Consider the following 21,460-nt stretch of genomic DNA (forward strand, 5'->3'; position numbering starts at 1 on the left):
CCGCAAGCACGCGAAGGCAGCACCAGGCCTTCCTCTGCGGTGCTTTCGGGTCTTTTCGGCTGCGTCAAACTCTTGTTCGTCGCCGTCGTCAAACTTGTGAGAATGGACAGGTGTTGGTCCAAATGTCTGGGCCTCGCTGAGACCGTGTCCTGGCTGGTTTTCAGCCCTTTACAGCAGCTCTGAAACCACCATGGCAGCCCGGTGCTGGTATCGACCGTGCTGCAGTCCACCCTCTACACCACCAGGACACATTTCTCCTCCTGATATGATCCTTCCTGCGCAGTCGGGGTTTATTACTTTCTGACGACGGGAGGGACGTTTGGTTGTTTGTTTGTTTTTTTATTCACTGTGGGGTTTTTTTTGGCACCACTCGCTGTTATTTTCTGATCTGGCTCTCAATCGGAAGCAGCAGCGACGTCCCAAGGAGGAGCATCCCCTGGTGTTTATTACAGAGGACGCGCCGCAGACCAGGGACTCGACACTGACAAGAGCAAACATGTTCGACACCAGAGGGATCCCCTTCGTCCTGCTGGACATAGCCTGTCTGCTTCTAGGTATGTGCTTTAAAAGTGTTTTGCTGCTGATTTAAGCCGGTTTGTGATCTGATATAATCCTCCTGTTTGGACATTTAACAGCCTGTCAGCTCATGAAGGGAGTGGTGAATGTTTACCCCAGCAGTCTGATTTAACATTATTTATTTCTAATGTCTAATGACAAGAGTGTGTGTGTTTATTTGTGATACTGGTTAAAATGTCTAGGTACAGTAAGAGGGTTTGTTTTATCACTGTAATGAGGAACGACCTGCTGCTTGTTTTCCATTGTATGTAAATTAGTGCCAGTCCAGTCTCTTTAAGTTTCAGAAATATGATGCTGCTTTATATGCTGTGCACCAGTTTGTACTAGTGCATTGAATACAAGCACATCTCTGCAGTGATTCCAGGTGTCACTACTGTATGAACTATACTCCAGTACTTTCATAGTTTAAAGGTATAGTCTTATAATCTGTGCTCACTGTTTCATTTACTCCATTAGTTTAATTTCTAAATATATGTGTGTGTAAACAGATCCCTAACATGAAGTTGGCCTGTGACTGTTAATTTTGATTAACCTGTTGATTCTTTTTATTTCTGCTCAGTTGTTTAAGCAGTATATGTCAGAAAATGAGTGGTGTCTTCGATTTAGAAACCCCAACCAGTTTAATGAACAGCAAATATTTGACATTTTTACTTTTTCGTGTCTGAATTGTTGCAGATTCGTCTTCTTTCAATTGACTAATCAATTAAACAACATTTGACTGTAGTAATAAATGAGTAACTTGCTGGTTACTGTTTCAATCAGTTAAAGTTTATCTCTATTGATGTTATAGATGGCACTAATGTCTTTCTAACAATGTTTGAATCTGAAACTGGTCTTTATAAACAACCTTCTAGTGCCAAAGTCTGCACACAGTATAATCACAATGTGTTTGTGACCTATTGCTAAGCTGCCTGGGACTATAGATTTATCTGACATAGTTCTGTAAGTGCCTTACAATGTGTGACTGTACAACCTCAGTAATGCTGTTTGGATGACTGATGCAGGGGCAAACTTGATTACTCTGGTCCATTCAGTTGTTAATGCAGTTAGTGAGGAGACGGCAAACAAATCCTGTTGCTAAAATATTCACATTTCTTTCTTTCAGTGTTTGTGCTGAGCGTTACATAGATGAGCACGTGTTACACTGCTGTTTGCTGTGGTTAGAAAATGACCTGGGGGTGGGGTCCTCTAATGGCCCCTTGTGTGCTACTGTCCAGACCTGAGGGCAGTTCCAGCTGTTGTAACCAGTCAGCCCAGGATGGTACAGCTGACGACGGCAACAGCTGCAGAAGTGGCCGACAGAACTGAAATACCAGACAGAATTAGAAAGTAGCTCATGGACAGTTCCCAGTCAGTTGTGGGTGAAAGTGCATCTTCATGTGATCTTATGTTTGTGCCATTTGTAGACGTGACTTGCTAATGTGCATTACTGCTCAGTAAGAGACCCTCACTTTCTGCTTGACTGGACGAACAGACGTTTCACTACTATACAATGGGCCAAACGAGCCAAACAGCCAGAGAAGTGACAGCAGCATTACGTTCAAACTTTGGACTGTCAAATCCAATTAGTTTAATCTCTTATCTTTATGTCCAGTGCTCCTTTCACATCACCATGACTCAGTGCTTCATCTAAAACTGTCTCAATCCTTCTTGGCGCAAAACTGGCCAATGATAACATGGTTTTTTTTTTTTTTTTGGAGTAATGAAGTCACTGCTGTCAAGTGTTTTACTGTGTAATACATCATATTGTAAAGTGTCTGACTGAGCTCAGTAATGCACATTTTCTGGGGCTCCAAATGAGAGGGTTAAGGTGACCAGGATTTCTTATTTTTCTTACAATGAACAAATCTCATAAAGACCAAAACCAACAATGAAATGATCCTACGGGTAATTACTGTTTGTGTTGGCAAAATGTGATGCAGCTTATTTTTCTCTGATTTACACCTCAATTATAGATGATGACACTATTGTACTGTGACTGTGGGCGACATGTTTTTTTTTTCATTAAGTGAACATGGGCACTGATCATCATTTTAAGTCAGTTCCACAGAGTCCTGCTGCTGCAAATGCTAATCAGAACAAATACACTTAGTCTGTGAGAAATATTTGCTAAAAAGTACAAGCCCAGATAATTGTACTTTGCCCAGAAATGACTAAGCAAGGTATAGAGATCAAGATATATATTTGAATTGTTTAGGTTTTCTTATTCACTGGGAATCAGTGAGCTCATGTTGAAGTGTTGGAAAATATTGAGCGATGGATCAACATAGTTGGTTTTGTTCTTTTCATCGGGTTTGATGGAAATAGGATATGGACTTAGTCAGCCTTATACTTTACCTGGACTAGTGCAAAGATTGGGGTTCTCATTTCTCTCACTCAGATTTAAATGTATAGTTTGGTGCACATTTTGTTTCTGTATTTCATGATGCTGATAAGCACTAAAATCCTTTCTGTTCTCTTTTACACCTCTGACCTCTTCCATGGGTAACTCCTCCTGATCTCTCCACCCACAGGTGGTCTGCCCCTGGCAGCCTTTAACCTGGGTAAGATCCGTCCCTACCAGAGGGGCTTTTTCTGTAATGATGACAGCATCAAGTACCCCTTCCACCACAGTACGATCACCTCCACGGTGCTCTACACTGTGGGCTTCACCCTGCCCATTAGCTGCGTAAGTAGGATTTATTGAAGGCAGGTCTGACAAATAGACACATGGTGTGTCTCATGGAAAATATGTCACCTGTCAAGTACAGGTGTAGCTAATTACCCAAAAGCTTTTCAAGGTGTGCCAGGGCTGCAGCTGTTACGCATGTTGGGTTTCTGGCACACCCACATGGAAAACAGCAATTATTATCATCACATGCACAAGCTGTGGTGAGTGGATCTGCTGTGAGAAAGGTCTGCTAGGACTCACCACACATTCATATTGTGACTGACACTGCAGGTAATGTAATGTAATCAGTGGCCATCAGGAAAGCACAGCTGCCTGCTGTTGAAACAGAATATCTGCATTACATTTAGTTCTGCAGTGGTTTATTTCATTATTGGTGGTGCTCGCCAGCACTGGCTCCTGTGTATAAAAACCAAACAGCCAAAGAGGATGTCCACTTAAAAACAGTCACACAAACACTAAGCAGAGCATGTTTCTTTTACCACTCTAATGCTGCTGCAGGCTTCATCAAGCCAATGACAGATTGTTGTGATTTTAATGATCCTCTAGGTTAATGTTTCATTTTCTAACATTTTTATTTTATTTATTGAACAGTCCAGCTGTAAACAGTTGGCCCAGCACAACGCACAGTCTCTCAGAAAAGATCACAAACAGCACATGAATTTAGCAACTGCTTTAGTGAATCACTGCTTTAGTGAATCAATGCAGTTTCAACTTTTTGCCTTTATTTTCATCTATTTGGTGCAGTGTCCTTTCAAAAACGCTGGAATGCTCTTCTGGAACAGAACAATTGTTTTTGGAGGATGAGAGGGAGGAAGGGCTGGTGCTGGTGTGTGTGTCTTCTTTATGTGCGACTTCTCTTATTTCTTTGTGGTGTCAATTTATCTTTACTTCTGTTTTCTGTGTATCAGAAGCTGAATTTGTAACACCTTAAATGTTGTTAGTGGAGTTTTTAAAGTCTGACTTCAGTGTTCACTGTCAAAGGAAGATGAGTAGGTGTCAGATTAGAGCAAAGGGAGACTTGTTTTTCTTCCATGGACTTCATGGAAACACACCATGCCTGCTGCACTGGCTGCTTCAGCTGAGGGCTACCTTCTCAGGACTACTCCCTAACCTATTAAGAAATGTCATTTTTGTGCCCTTAGTGTTTTTCTATTAACAGCCGTTCCTCACCAGCCTTTACCGCTGTCGTTTATGTGCCAACACTCTAACCTTTTGCACCCTGACGTTCCTGAAAGCTACAGAGGATCCCGCTGCCTTCAGAGGATGCAGCGTTTCATGTGACCCTCTCACATGGCTGCTTGTCTTCTGCTTTGCACAGTCTGCACTGCTGCATCATGGATGGAGTTCAGAGCCCCAGTAACATCTTGTAACCTGTATTTTTTTTTTTCCCTTTGTTTTTTCTCTCATTGCCTCTCGATCAGCTGGAATCCCATTTGTAGTGCTCAATTTGCAGCACAGTCCTTTCCACCGGGGCTTTTTCTGTAATGATGATTCGATCAAGTACCCCTTTAAAGAAGACACCATTTCCTATCAGTTGTTAGCAGGTGTTATGATTCCCATCACAATACTCACTGTAAGTGCATCTGTTTTGTTTTCTGCTGACAGTTTTCTCTTTGGCACGGCTTATATCTTCTCATCTTAGCACTATCTTCATCTCATTTTGTAATACATTGTTGTTTAATAATGTATGTGTGCTTTTAAATTGCATGCTACGCTCAGCTGTAACTCTAACAACTGCATGTTGTGGGAAAATGTTTTCAAAACCATAGTTTCCAAAATTCTCACATTAGGAAATGAAACACAATGATGTTCTGAGGCTTTGCAGTTTGCAGATAGACTAAATATGGAAGTCTTGACGTGGAATTTGAAACATTTTTGTTTTAGCACCAAAAGAGACACTATTCCTAAACGCATAAAGACAAACCTGTTTTTGTGGTTTTTCCATTTGGGCTGGATTTGTGAATGAAGCAGACACCTGTGGTGATTGCTGACGGCAGTTAGTCCTGAAGGCTTTAAGAGGCAGTGATGACTGAACAGTAACGAAAAGGGATTGTCAAGTTATTTATTTATTGTCCCGGACTGTTGTTGAACATGTGCACCTTATGGGCAATGCTCCCTACAAATGGAGTCATTCCTCTGACGTTACACGTCGCTGATCAAGTATCAAACATACGCACATTTTTAGCTCTAACATTATCTATATGTAAACATTATTTTAAGTGGACATCATCCTCTGGCCATGATTATTTTTAACATTACTGTCTCGATATGACACAACAAATGCCAGTTTTGTCAGATGAGCATCACTTTATAATGGATGTAGTTCAGAATTTTGGGAAATGTGCTTCCTTCTCTGAACTTAAATGAGAAGATCAAAACTACTGACATTTATCTAGTATATATAAAGCTACAGTACAGCCAGGACATGGTTAGCTGAGCTTAGCATAAAGACTGGAAACCAAAGGAAACATGTTTGCACTTTTTAAATAGGTGCACACACTGAAATGAAAGATGTAGGCATATTATGCCACCCTCTGACCACTGAGACAGACTAGATGTTCCCTCGTTTTCATTCTTTATCCTAAGAAAGCGAACAGCCTGCTGACGGTAGCTTTATATTTCCCCAAGAGTCAAATGATTCCTTTAAACTCAAATACAAACCTGTGTGTACTAGGCACTAAAGCTACTATCTCAGACCCAGCTAGTGAAGGGTTTAGGGGATAATCCTGGCTCTGATTTTGTTCATTTCATTCAGTTGCATCTTGGAATTTTGGTCATGTTGTATATCTGTACAAATCTCTTGACTCTGTATCTTTCCCTCCCTCATCCTCCTCCTCCCCCTTACAGATGATCTTTGGCGAGTGCCTTTCAGTTTATCTAAAACATGTTCAATCCAGGTCCTCTTTCGGCAGCTACGTTGCCTGTGTTTACAAAGCCATCGGCACCTTCCTTTTTGGTGCCGTGATGAGCCAGTCTCTGACCGACATAGCCAAGTATTCTATTGGCCGACTCAGACCACACTTTCTGGATGTTTGCAAACCTGACTGGAAACTTGTCAACTGTTCATCCGGGGCTTATATCGTAGACTTCACCTGCACTGGAGACCCGACGATTGCCAATGAGGGCAGGTAGGTGTTTTATCTCAAAACTTTACTGCAGTAATTTAAAATGTGCCAGCTTCACAAGCGTGAGATTTGATGCTTTTGTTTGTCATACATGATAGAAGTCTGAATATCTTTGGGGTTTGTTTGTTGAATAGAACGCTACAGGCCATGCATTTCTCCCAATTTCAAACATTTATAGACTGAACAGTGAATTTGAGGTTTAGACTGTGGTTTGATTTCAGGTGTTTGCTGTGTAGAAATTAGCTCATTGAAAATTGTAGCACTCTGCTCTTGTGTTGTTGCTCAGCTGATTAACCAAAGCCTTAAACCTCTGTTCTCACCATTGTTTTGCAACATAAGCTCATGGTGTAAGTACAAGGAGCAAAGGTCAAACGTGTCACCAAGCATCATATTAATAAATTGCATGTTTTTCTCCTTTAATTTGGCAGGTGTTGACCCTTTTTATATTGACGTTCCCAAGATTACACAGTGGGGGGATTTGCATACACTTCTCAATCTAAGCATAACAAAAAATTTAAAAAAAGAGATAATCAATCCCCCTCTGAACCCAGAAGACAAACATGCTACATTACTCATCATTAATGGGATGAGTTTGACAGATGATATGGCAATATCTTTAAGACACAATTAAAATAGTACTAGGATTTTACGCTACATGCAGAAGCAGGGCCAACCTCTAATATTGTATTTGGAGTGTTTTCAGCTGGCAGTTTATTAGGTCCACCAAGATAAAGCTCATGTAGTCTAAAAAATCCTTCCAGATGTCAGTGATGCAGTTTGAACCTTTTGCAGTGCACACGACCGGAGATACAAGGCTTCAGTAACATCGCAGGAATGTAAAGTTTGTTTTGATTAAGGTCTCTGTCCCTTATCTGCTCAGAGCAGGAGGAAGTATACTGGGAGGAGAGGATATCCACTTCTCATCCTGATGTTGCAACACGTGCTGAGACTAACTGTAATTATAGAAGTAGAGGCCAAAATATGTGAACTCACCTGTGCCACTTGTATCACTGTTGAGGAACTTTCTACTCATTTCAATCTAATCAACTTGGGAGCCTTGGAGTCTAAGAGCAGCGTGGACATGTCCCTTATGTGCTGTACATTTAGCAGGATGTGGTGCGTGATCGTTGAGGTTTCCAGAAGCCCCATTAGGTTTTCCTTGAACCTTAATGAAACATTTATCTGCAGGCCAAACAAAGGATGAGGTGATCCATGGCTTTTAAGGTTGATGTCAGGAGACATATTTCTACCTCCTCTCTCTGTGTCTGTCTGTGTGTGTGTGTCTGTGTGTGTGTGTGTGTGTGTGTGTGTGTGTGTGTGAGAGAGAGAGAGAGATGGTCTGCTGGGCACTAATAGAGCTAATAGTAGCCTGCTCAGGATCACTTTACTGTAATATGATTCCTCCTCAGCTTGGTTTAACTTCCACAGGAGAGAGGTGTCCTGCTGTCAGAGCTGTGTGTGTTTGTTTTCATACAGAAAGTACAGAGGTTGGGTGTGTAATAAAAAACAGTTGTTTGCCTTTGTGTGTTCAGCAGATTGACTCTTGATAATTCTGCAGGGTAAAAACCCCAGAGAGGTGATTTTCAGTGCAAATGTAGACAGATGACCTACAGGCAGCAGGGAGTTAGTCTACAGGGTTGTCTAGACATCATATGTTGAAGCTCTGAATCTGAGTGGAATAACACACCAAATAAGGTGGTGTACAGTAATATTACACTGTGCGTAGACATGGCTGTTGCTGTGGATGTAGTCCAGACGTCGACAGGACTGTTATTAGAAACAGGAAGTACTAAGGCAGGAGGATTTGGAGGGTCTGCTGCGTTTCGCTGCTGCAAACAGCAACAAACAGATGTACCTGCCAGTTTTTCATGCAAATGTAATAAGCCCATGACAAATTGCTGAGCCGCTTTTTATCTTCCCATTGCAGGTTATCGTTCTACTCTGGCCACTCCTCTTTCTCCATGTACTGCATGCTGTTCCTGGCTGTAAGTACCCAAACCACTTACGTATCGATCTGGAGTCAAGTTTGTATTCACTGCAGAGCTGTGTTCAAGGTCACAGAGCAGGATGTTCGAGACATTTCTTCAAAACTATAAATACATTCTTAAAAATTCACAGCCACACACAAACATGTCTTCATTTACTAATGAACATTTTCTAGCTTTAGTTTGTGCAAAAATGCTTCCAGTCCTTATGCTAACCCCAGCTAAGAGACTGGCTGTTGCTTCACATTTAACAAATAATTGGTATCAGTCTTATTTAACTACTGGAAGGAAAGTGAAGTAGTTTATAACTAAAATGTCAAACTATTCCTTTGAACTGCAGTGCTGAAAGATTACTTTCATTCGCCTTCGATGACCTTATGACAGTTCCCTCAGAAGCGTTTGTGTGTCCTCTGCTGTGCCTGGTCCGAGCTGATTTTACCGCCCAGCCCAAGCTGCTGATTCATTCAACACCAGCAGATATAAATAGACACGCAGACAAAGTCCTGGCACCGGTATAAAGCTCTCTTGCTCTGCGTGGAGTGGAAATACGAGTAACAGCAGATGCCATTTAGCTGAAGACACAAGAGTGTTTTTCTTTTTTTCCCTCACCACCAATTAAATGACAGCATTTGCGTCAGAAATGAGGTGAAATGGGATGAGAAATGCGGATCTTGATAATGTGGCTAAACATGTTTGTTTTGGATGCGGACAAAAAGAACAGACACACCCTGTTTTTAATACAAACAAAATGAGTTTATCCGGTTTTAAGGCACGAAAGGGCATGACTTTCAGCTGACTAAAGATTCATACACAGATCATCCTGGCCCAGAGGGCGGAGGAGTTTTTCCAGTTAGGGCAGTGAGGAAGTAAATAGATGAAATGGTTCGTTTCACACCAATCTTAATGTTAGGCCTCAAACTGCTAGTTTTATTGTAATGTTTTTCTGTATGAGAGTTGTACTTGGTTGTAATGGGAGTGGAAATAGAAATGTCGAAATGACTCATCTGGAAATCACTGCAATTGATTTTGGTGCCACTCCTGCAGGAGTGATCATATGCCAACTGCCAAACCTTGCTTTGAGTCCTTGTTACAGTCTCTGCCGGTGAAACACATTTACTGTATTATGACTTAAAAATCATCCTGTGTCTTTCCCAGCTCTACCTACAGGCTCGACTTCAGGCCGATTGGGCAAGGCTGCTGAGACCCACAATCCAGTTTTTCCTTATTGCTGCCTCAGTGTACACAGGATTGTCAAGGGTGTCCGATTACAAACATCACTGGAGTGATGTGCTGACTGGACTCCTGCAGGGTGCCCTCATGGCTATCCTAGTGGTGAGTGCTGCACCTTATCTTGATTACTGTAATATTTTTGGAAACAGGCTCATTAAACGACTTTGCCAGTTGAAAAGTTAAAATGAGACTAACTCTATTTGTTAATGCAAATCATGGCTTCAGAGTTGCAGGTAGCCCGATTTTACCTTTGGACTGAGCCATGATGTTTGTTTCTGTCTTTACTTACCCTCTCTCCTGTAGCTTCATATTTAACATATGCATGTTAGATCTTTAGATCACTTAGTCTCTCAGGCAGAATCCATGTTTCTTTATTTTAAATTGCATGATTATCAGTTTATTAAGCTCCATTTCCATCTACTTCTCTCTAAATGTCTCTTTGCACCCTACAGGTCTTCTTTGTGTCTGACTTTTTTAAGCCAAATGCAGTTTCCCGTAAAGAGGCAGAAATCCCTCACACAACCCTGCAAGAGACCCCAACAAATGGAAACCACTTTGAAAGTCCCAACTAAGCTAAAGAAGAGGTGGAGGAGCCTACCTCTGCTTGGTCCAAAGGCACACCCAGGATCTCAGCTCTCTAGCCTTTCATTTTATGCAAATTCTGATGCCCTGCATGGATTTACAGTGTAGAGTACTTGATTCCTACTTCAAGTAAGCTTGTGGATGATGCTTTTCAGAAGAAACATTTGGAAGCTACACCTCAGGCCTTTTCAGATTATAAGACAATTTGCTGTCTGGTCCAGTTTCTCCATCTGGAAGGAAAGTGGTGAGACAACCTGTGTAACCCTTGTTGATCCACTAAAGTGACTGTGTAGGTTAGGGGCTAGAAATGTAAGGATGGGAACCATTTCACATCTATCTACTGAGCTGGTGGGAAGACCTACCCGCACGCACCCACTAAAGGGCCTGACCACTGTCAGAAGAGAGGAGAGTTGGAAACCTGTGAATGTAATCATGCTTTGTGCTTTTCATGACTTGAGTCAGTTTTAAGTCAACACCTGCAACCAGAGAAACATCTGAGTCCTCTAAACCTTTCTGCCTTGGGTCCAACAATGATTAATCTGCTAATTCTAAGGAGGTTTGTTTTTCCAGGACTAGAGCATGTTGGAGACTAAAGTTGATCCTAGACCAGAGGGCAATCCTGATTCACATCTGGAGCTGCTGACTCCAGGACACAGCTCTTATTCTCCAACTGCCTAACGCACAGGCCTCTAACTCCAGTCCTTGACAGCCACTGTCCTGCTTGTTTTTTAACTATCCCTGCCCTACCCACTGCTGATTACCTGGATCAGGTGCATTTGGCCAATCAGAAGCTGCAAGGGAAAGTTGGAAAACAAGCAGGACAGTGGCCCTGGAGGACAGCTCTTGACACCTTTGGCCTCTCAGTCAAGGAAGCTTGATTTGAATCATGTTTGCTTATAAGGTTGAAGAGTAGACAGTTCAAGTCCTGTGTTGCCTTTGCTGGACTGCTGCTATCCCAGCTCCCTGTGTATCAAAGAACTAATATAAGCATCACGTCAGCAGCGTACCTTTGTATAATCTGTATGTAAAATAATCACACAGACTTTTAATGAAAAAAATGTTACAAGTATGTACAATAGGAAAAACAAAGCCATTTTAACTTATACAAACACCTTTGTGTTCATGTTAACAGGAGCCGTCACATAAAATTAAAGCATGACTTGTGTTTACGTTCTCAGCCAGATATTGTCACAAATGCACCATTTTACTAATGTAAGCAAAAACCTAAATAAAAGCATGAATGTTCAGTGTATTCTGGCAATGCAGAAAAGCACATTTGGTTGATGTATTTATAAAATGCAACAGGATCTTGGAGTGGATAATGTGACTCATCTGAAAGCCAATTTAACATCTTGGGACTACATAGCACAACATATGACACCAGTGTGAGACGAACAGAACCATTGTGGGTTATTAAGTTAAGTCCAAAAACAGATCACCTGCAGCATCCACTGTTTGGTTACAGGTAGAGACTAGCAGCAAACACAATGTCTCTCTTGATCTTCGTTATACCTGCAATGACATGAAATATTCATTTAATACTTTTCACACGCACATTTCAACTCAGTAAAGAATTTACACCATTTTGCAGTTCCAACACAGTACTTTGTTAAATGTTAACAGCATATGGGATGACAACTGTATACTCAGCAGCGAATATCTACACCTATACAATCTAATGGAACCCAGTACAGCTATCTTGCTCTCACCTCTTGAGGAAGCTCATAAAGTTTTTGTCAGAAATGTGGGGAGTATGTGTATTTTGTGATCATAATTAAAAGGGGAGCAAGTGGAAAAGTCCAATCTGACATGGACATACATGCAACTGCAAACAATGCAGTCAAATTGGTGGTGAGGGTTCTCTCTCTTAGAATCCTGTACTACAGGGTTGAGAGGCCCATTGTCTTTTAATTCATTCATGACTGGACTCAGATCAGCAGCATAATTGTTGACTAGATGAACCAATTAGATAAGAATGGAACTAAATTACAAATTCATTCATTCAAGTTTATGCTTAAAAAACAAAAACTGGTCCATTATGAGTCTTTGTAACCAGCTAATCTCAAATCTCTGAGCAGTCGTACGACTGGATTTGAGTATGTTTACTTAAACAGCCTGAACGATTGCCACTTCATTTCCTGATAACCAATTAAAAAATAATTTCAGTAACAATGCAGTTTCTTACCTTCAGCAAACTTGTTCTCCAGCTCAGTGTTGCCTATGGCCTTGGCAGCAGAGCACATTTGTCTCAGTACCTCCTCCAGACGGCGCATGCAGCGGATGATGCTCCCTACACAGGACAAACCCAAAGACAGCATTTAATGTGTGGACATTATAGCAATCAGAGAATACAATTTCTAAGAAAAAACTAATCAGTGATGAATTTCATTTAAATCGTTTTTGCAAGAAAATTCCAGTTTTTATGAAAGCTAAAATGACTATATACTATTACAGAAACATTTTCCAGGAAAAATAGAAAATTACAGATGTGTAAAATAAACCACAACCTTTTATTTACAGCCGTAAATAAAAGGTTGGTAAGAGTTTATCAAGATTCAAATTAGATGAGGCAGAAAATCGTAGACAAGTAATTTTTTGCGAAATGTCCAAATTCTTTCTTCACCAGCACACACGGGGACATTTAACACTCCCTAAAGTTTCCCAACTCAGCACTACTTTCTTAATCCAATGACAGCCAATATTTTACAGCTGAGGTCATTGTTGGAATTGGTGATAGGACCTATGAGAAGAACTGGGCTTAAATTCAATAATAAATCAATTACTAACCCTCCCATGGTCTCCAAGGCACTGCACACACACTGATAGTGGATAAATCAAAGGTGAAAGTGCATATTTCTCAGCAGTGCTGGATGAAGTACTCTGATTCTTTACTTAAAAGTATTTTCTGTATTAAAAAGTCTTTGTTCTGCAGAGAAAACATCCCCATGACTGGTATAATGTTAAATAAGATGTTACTGAGCAGCATTTTACTGTTGTGCTGCTCAAGGTGGCGCTGGTTTTAAGATAAATCAGCAAGGCTACGAGAGGAAAAGAGCAAAACAACTTTCTGCTATCCAAATCTGTATTTTCAACTTTTCTCAAATCCTGAAAATTTTCTGTAAAATAATGTCCAACGCCCTGAACGATTATTACAGTTAACAACTTAGATGATGAAAATATGAAAGCTTTATTCCAAGGTCCAGCTTTATAAGCTTACTGTGTTTCTTTTTTTCTCCTGTCATGTCTGGAGGATATTATTAAAAACACACCTTCAAAGACGTCGGTCATCTTGCAGATTTGGGCAAACGTGGCACCATTAGCCCAGGCATAGACCACATCCATCAGGTGGGGCTTAAACTGGTTAAGATAGGTCTCTTCATCCACCTCCAGCTTGGCATCTGCGGACACTTTGGCTATGCGCCTTGCACACTCCTGAACACTCAGCAAATCAACAAAAACCACATTTTCACTAAACGTTCAACAGTTAGAAAACCCATTGACAATTTTTTACATTGTCTCACCTGCATTTGCCTCAGGGGGGCAGCTAGTTGTTCAGTCAGTTTTGGCATCTCACTGGCCTGGAAGTGAACATGACATCTATAATGTTGTGACAGCAAACTTCAAACATTTGTTTGTATTAATTCCAAGCTCCAGACAAACATGTATTACCACTGTAATCATCGAGAGGCATGTTTGAGAAGCCAACAGGATTCCTCTGTTTTCTCTGCTCGGATGTGTTCATAGACACGTCACTGAAAGTGCCTGAGAAATGTTTGCATCTTTTGCAATCTTCCAGAGCACCCTAAGGATTTCTGGATTCCTTCAGAGTAACATGGTGAGAACCAGACCTCGTATTTTCTTTGAACATGGTCTTGTTTAATTCAAACTATTTTCTTTACAACTTTAATACAACTATTAATCGGTAAAAAGACCCTGAACAACTTCAGTTCTCATTAATGCCAATCTGTTTGTTAGCAGCTGTTGTCTGTCTGTCACTCTAGCCTTCATTGTTGGGAGCGACTCCTTCCTGCACTGGTTAGTACGTTAAAATCATCAATCTTTAAAGAAAACTCTATTGTCAGAGGTTTAGAAATGCGCAGACCGGACAGTTTGATGTCCCTCTCAGCTCAACTAGCAGCAGGTGCTGTTTAAAGAAAGGCAGCAGCTGCGAATGGACAAACAATGGTCCAGTATGTCAAACATGACAGCTGCTTGCCGTCGTTCTCTCCCTAAGAGAACAAATAAGAAAACAGAGACAACAGCGGGAGATGTGTTTGAGCTGAAGTCACCAGTGTGTTAAGTTCAGAGGACTGAGCTGATGCGGAGCCAAAGAAAAGGTTCGTTAAACCATCTGACACTGGATTGCCTCACTGAAAGAGCAGGCTTCATTAGGAAAGACAAACACACATCAACCTCGACTTTCTGTTTTCATTGCAGTGCATGGGAAGAGGTCAAGAATGTGACTCGAGCTTGAATGTGTGTGAATGGGAATCAGCCCTTTATCTCAGTGTTCAGGAATGGCTTCACATCTGTTTGTTTGGAGAATCAGAGGAATTAAAATGTGTTTGTGTGTGTTCATACATTCTCCTGGAAGACAAAGCAGGACAGCAGGGCGGTGGCTTGTTCAACCGTCAGGTCGTTGAAAAGCCCGTTGAAAATCATCTCTGTCAGCAGGAGCTCGTCAGCACTGAAAAGATTAAGGCACAGGATTAATTAATAGATCATATTTTATTATGTTCAAGATCTGACATACCTGTCCTTCCTCAGTCATTATACAGAAACAAGATGTAGAATCAAGCTTTAGTGAGTGCAGATGATACCAGTTCTCATATTTCAGGCCTGGCAAGAATCACACTTCCCTAAACCTCAGGAAATTTAACCAAGCAGAATTAGACACTGTCTGTTCCATCAACAATAAATAAATAAACCAAATTTTTATTTATTTTTTAAGTCCAGTTGTAGCAGCTTCTGCTCCATGAAATCTACATTATTATTAAATCCACATTTGAATTGCATCCTGAGCATCTTGTTGACAAAAGGCACTCGGGCTGCCTTTTGTCTCATGGCAGGATGTAAGGCAGCCCAAGTGCCTTGCTACAAAAACTCTGCCAAATATCTTACAATATCATGTGTTTTCACTTTTCATTAAATGATGCGTTTGTTCTTATTACAATGCAATCAATCATAGATTTTGATAAATGAAATCATAAGCTAGCAATAACTCCAGTTGTCTTTAATTAACTGCTCCAGCCAGGCCTTTCACATTCAGAGCTGTGGAAGTCGAACAAGAGGTATGCTAATGTTATTGTTCCCCAAATCATGCATGTCATCTAATGTGAATGATGTGCGTTTGCTCCTTCCTTCCCACCTGCTAATTTCACAGGCGACTCGTCCTTTCATCTCGATGACATCAGAGGGGCTGGCGAAGCCAAGGCGTCGCAAAACTCTCTTCCTGCACTTCAGCTTGTCCATCTGTAGGACGGTTCGAGCTTTCTTTAGCTCCCGCTTGGCTGCTCGAACGTCTGCAGCGATCTAAAACAGAAGGGCACACACATTGTGTTATACCATGTAACCATCGCCACATGTAACCTGTAGAAGCTCTTCAGGGTTCCCAGAAACAAGTCTAATTATTATAGGCACGTTGATAACTACCAGCTGTTCCGGGCCCAAGCTCATGTCAAACGCTACATGGTGACGCAGGGGAATCTATTAGTTTCCTGCCAACGATGCTCATCTGTCCACTTGTCTGCCCACAACAATGTACTACATTTTCCACTTCAACATTTAACCCTCATCATTACACTGCACCTCATGGCTGAGGATGCAAACACAACCACAAAGAAATTTCAACATAGTTCATTACTGTTTTAGAGTTATAGTCTATATGGTTTTATATGCAGGGCAGCTTTTACAGTTGTGGTAATGTGATGAGCTGAGTTGTTAAACATATAAGGGTATAGGCTGAGAATTAAGGCTGGGGACGTTCAAAGAGCAGAAGGATTTTAATAGGAGAGCAGGTTTATACTATGCTGCCATTCAAACTGTTTACACTGCACAACCCATCATCTCTCACATACAAACACACTATCTGCACCAAAGTTTTGACTGAAACATTGAGACTATTTGACGGATTGTCGTTAATTTCATGTGGATCTGATTTTATGTAGCGTCATCATGAGTTCATCATTTTAGTTTATGACAATATACTGTATCTGCTGTATCCAATGAAATGAATTCCTCCAGCTGAAATGTATGTTCAGTGCTAATTACCTAATGTTAATATTCCAACATGCTAAACCAAGACAATGAACTTGGCAGACATTATAGGTGCAAAGCCCCTTGGACAGGCTGCTGTAAATGATTGGTTTCTCTACAGTGGCAGTGTGTGTGGCGCCTTGTCCTGTCTCTGGAAAAGTGACAATACAACAAAAAAAAAAACACCCATTGTCGTAGCCTTTCTTTATTCCTCATTCAATTTGACATTTTCTATTCTGACCTATTACTTAGGGTTAGGTCCTGTAAGTACAACTTTCTTGCTTTCTTCCTGTGTTTGTCTGTGTGAATATATACAGTATTTCAAACAAAGCTGATTGGTCTCAAGAGGAAAATACAATGAAAGGTCAAAACTGTTAACAAAAGTAGATTAACAGGAAAGATTAGAAATCATATTTCAATAAGAACAAAAATATCTGCAACCTGTGGATAAATGTTTAATAGGGTTTGATATTTAGCAGCATTTCACATGATTTAACTCAGATACACAAACTCAAAGAGTAAGTTACTTACCAGAGCCTTTTTCTCACAGAGAGAATAAACAGATTCCAAGTTAGGGTCACTGTGCAGTGGGTGGGAGTACATGCGGTGTTCAAAGGCCTCTACTTTCTGAATGACTTTCTTCAGTGCAGGGTCTTTAATGCCCATGTCATCAATGGGGTCGAGAAGAGGAACACCATCTGGGAAACGCTTCTGCACCTCCTGAGGACAAAATGTTTGAACAGGGAAACAATTTAGATTTTGATTTCTGCAGTTTAACCAGTTTCACTGTTGCATTTTGTACCTGTATGGACTTGAGCATGAGCTGCCTGTTGTCAAAAGGCCTGAGGTCCTTAGGGATGTAAAGACGAACAGAACTGATGGCTGTCAAGAGATGCAGCATCACTGGGACAACCTGGAAAAAATATAATCACAATTACAGAAAGCACTGAGATAAACAGTTGGTGGTGATTATTCTCCAGGCAGATACCATTAAATAAACGCAGATGAAGACAAATTAACAGATCGCTAGTCAAACCTCACTTGCAAATTGAAAATGCTAATGGAAATGCACTTACCATCATTTTTGTGTGTGTGTAATATGTCATTTTATGTGTTTGTTTTACTCACCTGCATTTCTCCAGTTTCCCCTGGAGCAGCAGGTTTCGCAGCCTCAGTCGCAGCATCTTTCACACTGTCCTTACTACAGTGGACCAAAACCTCCACCACGTACAGTGGATCTGAGTCTGTGCTGGTCTAAATAGGGAAAGGACATTAGTCACAGCCACATGTTATTTCATTCACTTGGTGCAACAATATGACACTAACTTACCTTCACATTAGACTTCTTGCAAAAGTTTACCACAACTCCCCAGCCAAAGTCAGCATCTTCATTTTTCACCTGACAGACCAAAATAAAAAAGTAATTAAGTGACATGTTAAACCAATAACTGCTGCAATGTCATAACACATGAAGCATGTGACGCTTTACCTTAACAAGTCGCCCAGGCTGCAAGAAGGGCAAGCAGTATTTGGGTTTCTGGATGAACTCTTGTATCTCTTTACCCAGTTTGGCTAGCTGCTGTCTGATTTTAAAGTACGTAACAACACTCTCTTCATTAGGGATCTCAATGGCGTGATACTGCTCCTCTAACTTCTTAATTTCTGACAAAAAAAAAAAAAAAAAAAGTTAAATAGGATTCAAATTCAGCCTAGAACTAGGCTTGAACAGAACTGGCAATGTAACTTCATTTCAGCATCTTGCAGTAAAAAAAAAAAAAAAAACTTTCTTGAAGGCCCAATGACGTCTGGCATTTCTCAAACAACTCTGCCATTAGTTAGATTCATCTTTGACATTTTTTTTTCCACTGCATAAATCACACATGCACATGTAGACTGATGTGCAGAAGTCACTGTATTAGAATGAATGTATTAGAGTCTTTGACAGCTTGTCAGCGAGTTACTATCTCTCCCAGCCTGAAGTGTGTATAAGTTCATAAAGAAATGTGCTTACTCTCTACTACACCAGGCAAAGCTCTGTAGTGTTGGAACTGGTAGAAAGACTTCTCCAGCATGTACTCAGGGTTAATCTCCTCCACACGCAGCAGGTTGAGCACCATGTTATAGGTCAGGTGGAAAGCACTGTTCAAGGGGTCTGCTGATCCCTGCACAACACAAAAGCCAGACAGATTAACAAACATATAAAAAAAATACTTAATTTATACCAGTACATAGCTGTAGTTAATTATGTATTTTGACAGTCTTAGTGTTTTGCTGAAGGTGCCAAGAAGGCATGAGGTTTGCATAAATGCAGGTTGAAGTCACATCTCTCAAATTAAACTCTGAGGACGTTGTTCAATGACCTCTGAAACCTCAGAAACCCACAGATATGTGTTCAACATCTTCCTCCAAGAAACTGGGAGTTAAACACTATGAGAGTGCCAACAAACAGTTTTACATTAGCACAGCTCTCTTTCAAAAGCTACGAAGATACATATTAATAGCAGCACAGCTGTAAATGTGTCAAATCAAAGACAAAAGCCCAGGACTCTTGGTTCTCTGTGGCTGTGTGAGCCGTCAGGCTTTGACAGAGCACCAAATGGCCCGATGATCCACAGAGAACAACTTAAGAGTCACTCCTGACAATTTCCACACTTCCAGCAAGACAAGTGGAACTACTGTATGATTGCAACAGAAGGGTGTGCAGACAGCAGTCAAGAGGTTTGCAAAGATATGATGGATGACTAGTAGATGTGTTCTGAAGAGTAATATAAACTGACTTCATAGGAGCCACAGTCACTGTACCTTGAGAAGTTGTTTGCCCACAGCTGGACTCATCTTCTCGTCCACCATGAAAATAACAATTCCCCTGTCATCCATTCCCCTCCTTCCAGCACGTCCAGACATCTGGATGTATTCACCTGATGTAATCTAGGCCACATGAACACACATGAGACATTAAGAAAGAAGTGTGTTAGCAAATGTTTTTCTATATTTGTAGACTGAAAAAGAAACAGCCTATTCTACTGAGAAAAGAGGTTTAGAACATCTAAAGGTAGAGAGGAAGGACTGGTCATGAGCTAATGTATATTTGAGTGACCAAGTGTTTCAGAATTTAGATAACATATTCCTACAGTCTGTAGGTGCCTCAACTATTAAAATAGAAATCTAGGTGGGGAAACTCTCATGAGAAAGACATTGGACGAGTTTTCCATAGGCCTCTGTACTACATTACGCTCCACATTTCTACTGGTCTCTGAGCAATAAAAATGCAACAAAAGGAAGATACGTTTTTTTTGTGCTGAAGTAATCTGATCATCATTTCAGGCATGCCATGGGATCAACTCTTGATTTGAAACACAGTGTGTTTCAGGAATGAGAATTGTGTGAACTGAAGTTTGTGAGTGCCTGCGTGGAGCTTTGGCACCATCACAGGAGCCAGATGTAGTTTCCTTCTCCCTCTCACAGTCTTTGCAAAGCCATAGTGTGTGTGAGTGTGTGTGTGAGAGTGTGTGTGTGTGCACGCGCCTTGTATGCGTGCGAGAGAGAGAGAGAGCTGGAAATGCATGTGTGTGAAGTAAAGATGAAGGGTGCTTCTAAGTAACAGCAGCTCCACACACAGCCCCCAGCTCTTACAAACAATACGTGGCGTTTATGTGGCGATGCAAGCTGCATGGCTTCAAGGCCTTATAAAGTACTCAGAGCAGCAGACAGTGTGACACCTCCACAGGCTGGAGCTGTTATTTTGAAGAGATAGTGCTATTTATGGGGAGTTTTACTACTAAGAGTCAAAATCATTGCAGTGGGGGTAAGAGAGACAGCCTGGTTTCCCTCACTCACTGGATGTTTATGGAATAAATAGCTGCTCACTTTGCACAGAAAAGCATTTTTACACTTTACAGTTTGGTTGAGTTCACTTTCTGTTTATATGTCTCCACAGCCACACGGATGGATGTTTCACAATGAATTTTGTATTAGGAATTAGCATTCATGATAAACATGAAAGGTAGAAAAAAACATTTCATGACAGGCAGAGTGGGGAATATACACATAGGTGGAGCCAGTCATTTCAATTCACCAGAGGTGGACTCCAATCAAGTCCTAAACTTCTCAAGGATAACTCAAAGTAAACAAGATCCAGAGCAAAGCAACTGAATACTTTTGTACTTTTTATTACATTGGCAAAAAAAAAAAAAAAAATCAGAATGCTTTCTGATGCCACTTCATAATTAAACTACAAGACTTGAGACAGACAAGACAAAATGAGTTTAGTTCTGAGTGAAAACTAAAATATATCAGTGAAAATGTAGTTTTAGGGAACACTTTTAAGAACACGTTCTCCAGTATTCACCAAAACATGCATGTGACAATAGCTGTGTGTGTGTGTGTGTGTGTGTGTGTGTGTGTGTGTGTGTGTGTGTGTGTGTGTGTGTGTGTGTGCGCGCGCGCACGCGCGTGCTCTTACAAAGCGATGATTCTTGCCATCATATTTGCGTGCGCTGGTGAAGAGCACAGTGCGAGCCGGCATGTTGATGCCCATGGCAAATGTCTCTGTGGCAAACAAGGCCTGGAATGAGAATGAAAAGAGTTAAAACAATCTCATCTCAATATTCTGACAGCTTAATTGTAAATGCAGTCATGTGTAGTGGCACTGTGTGTATGCTTGTGGCCTAACAAATGTGTTGACTGTGTATTGCTCCTCATACAGCTTCTGCAAAGCCAATATTTAAAAACATAACGGTGTCCTCAATGGATAAATTATGTTCAGTGCACTCTGATTTATATCCATATCCGGCATCTTAACCATCTTTTCCTGACCTTTTGTTGGCACACTGACATGTTTTGTGACAGGTTATGCTGCATTCAGACTAACATCACCTTGTTCTGGAATAAGACCAATCTGGTGGCCAACACAAAGCTCTTCAGCCAAAAAAGCGCTTCCAGCAGAAAAGGGTGAGTCTAGCTCAATTTTTGTTGAAGTTGCCAATTGAATCAGTGGATTACTTTGTAAGATTAATCGCATTTTCTTTTATTTACCT

General features: G+C 40.9%; 2 protein-coding genes across 3 annotated transcripts in view; one reads left to right on the forward strand and one right to left on the reverse strand.

Annotated features, from left to right (window-relative positions):
- On the forward strand, positions 1-11,912 carry plpp1a (phospholipid phosphatase 1a). 2 transcript variants are annotated; one of them, XM_026297540.1, is made up of 6 exons: positions 1-554; positions 4,669-4,820; positions 6,095-6,375; positions 8,300-8,357; positions 9,513-9,689; positions 10,040-11,912. In XM_026297540.1, the coding sequence occupies exons 1-6, from the start codon at positions 497-499 to the stop codon at positions 10,157-10,159; spliced, it is 846 nt and encodes a 281-aa protein (XP_026153325.1). In that variant the 5' UTR covers positions 1-496; the 3' UTR covers positions 10,160-11,912. The 2 variants fall into 2 exon arrangements, with proteins under 2 accessions (XP_026153325.1, XP_026153324.1); XM_026297539.2 differs by lacking the exon at positions 4,669-4,820 and adding an exon at positions 3,090-3,244 and having other exon boundaries at positions 3-554.
- Positions 10,748-21,460, reverse strand: part of mtrex (Mtr4 exosome RNA helicase) — a 17,801-nt gene continuing 7,088 nt past the window's right edge. Inside the window, exons 14-27 of the mRNA XM_026297536.2 lie at positions 20,887-20,988; positions 19,227-19,352; positions 18,436-18,586; positions 17,914-18,086; positions 17,755-17,823; positions 17,553-17,678; positions 17,227-17,337; positions 16,956-17,144; positions 15,538-15,701; positions 14,751-14,856; positions 13,691-13,747; positions 13,439-13,601; positions 12,355-12,459; positions 10,748-11,681 (exon numbers count right to left, since the gene is read on the reverse strand). Of these exons, the coding sequence (XP_026153321.1) occupies positions 11,629-11,681; positions 12,355-12,459; positions 13,439-13,601; positions 13,691-13,747; positions 14,751-14,856; positions 15,538-15,701; positions 16,956-17,144; positions 17,227-17,337; positions 17,553-17,678; positions 17,755-17,823; positions 17,914-18,086; positions 18,436-18,586; positions 19,227-19,352; positions 20,887-20,988 (1,695 nt within the window). The 3' untranslated portion in view covers positions 10,748-11,628. The remainder of the gene's footprint in view (positions 11,682-12,354; positions 12,460-13,438; positions 13,602-13,690; positions 13,748-14,750; positions 14,857-15,537; positions 15,702-16,955; positions 17,145-17,226; positions 17,338-17,552; positions 17,679-17,754; positions 17,824-17,913; positions 18,087-18,435; positions 18,587-19,226; positions 19,353-20,886; positions 20,989-21,460) is intronic.

Source organism: Mastacembelus armatus, chromosome 12 (assembly GCF_900324485.2).
Source record: "Mastacembelus armatus chromosome 12, fMasArm1.2, whole genome shotgun sequence".
Lineage (NCBI taxonomy): Eukaryota > Metazoa > Chordata > Actinopteri > Synbranchiformes > Mastacembelidae > Mastacembelus > Mastacembelus armatus.

What these genes read in the sequence shown, in the direction of transcription:
- plpp1a (XM_026297539.2), top strand. Translation starts at nt 497, where the DNA reads ATGTTCGACACCAGAGGGATCCCCTTCGTCCTGCTGGACATAGCCTGT. An exon ending in CATAGCCTGTCTGCTTCTAG is followed by an intron (nt 555 to 3,089) that starts GTATGTGCTTTA and finishes CTCCACCCACAG; the next exon opens with GTGGTCTGCCCCTGGCAGCC. An exon ending in ACTGCATGCTGTTCCTGGCT is followed by an intron (nt 8,358 to 9,512) that starts GTAAGTACCCAA and finishes TGTCTTTCCCAG; the next exon opens with CTCTACCTACAGGCTCGACT.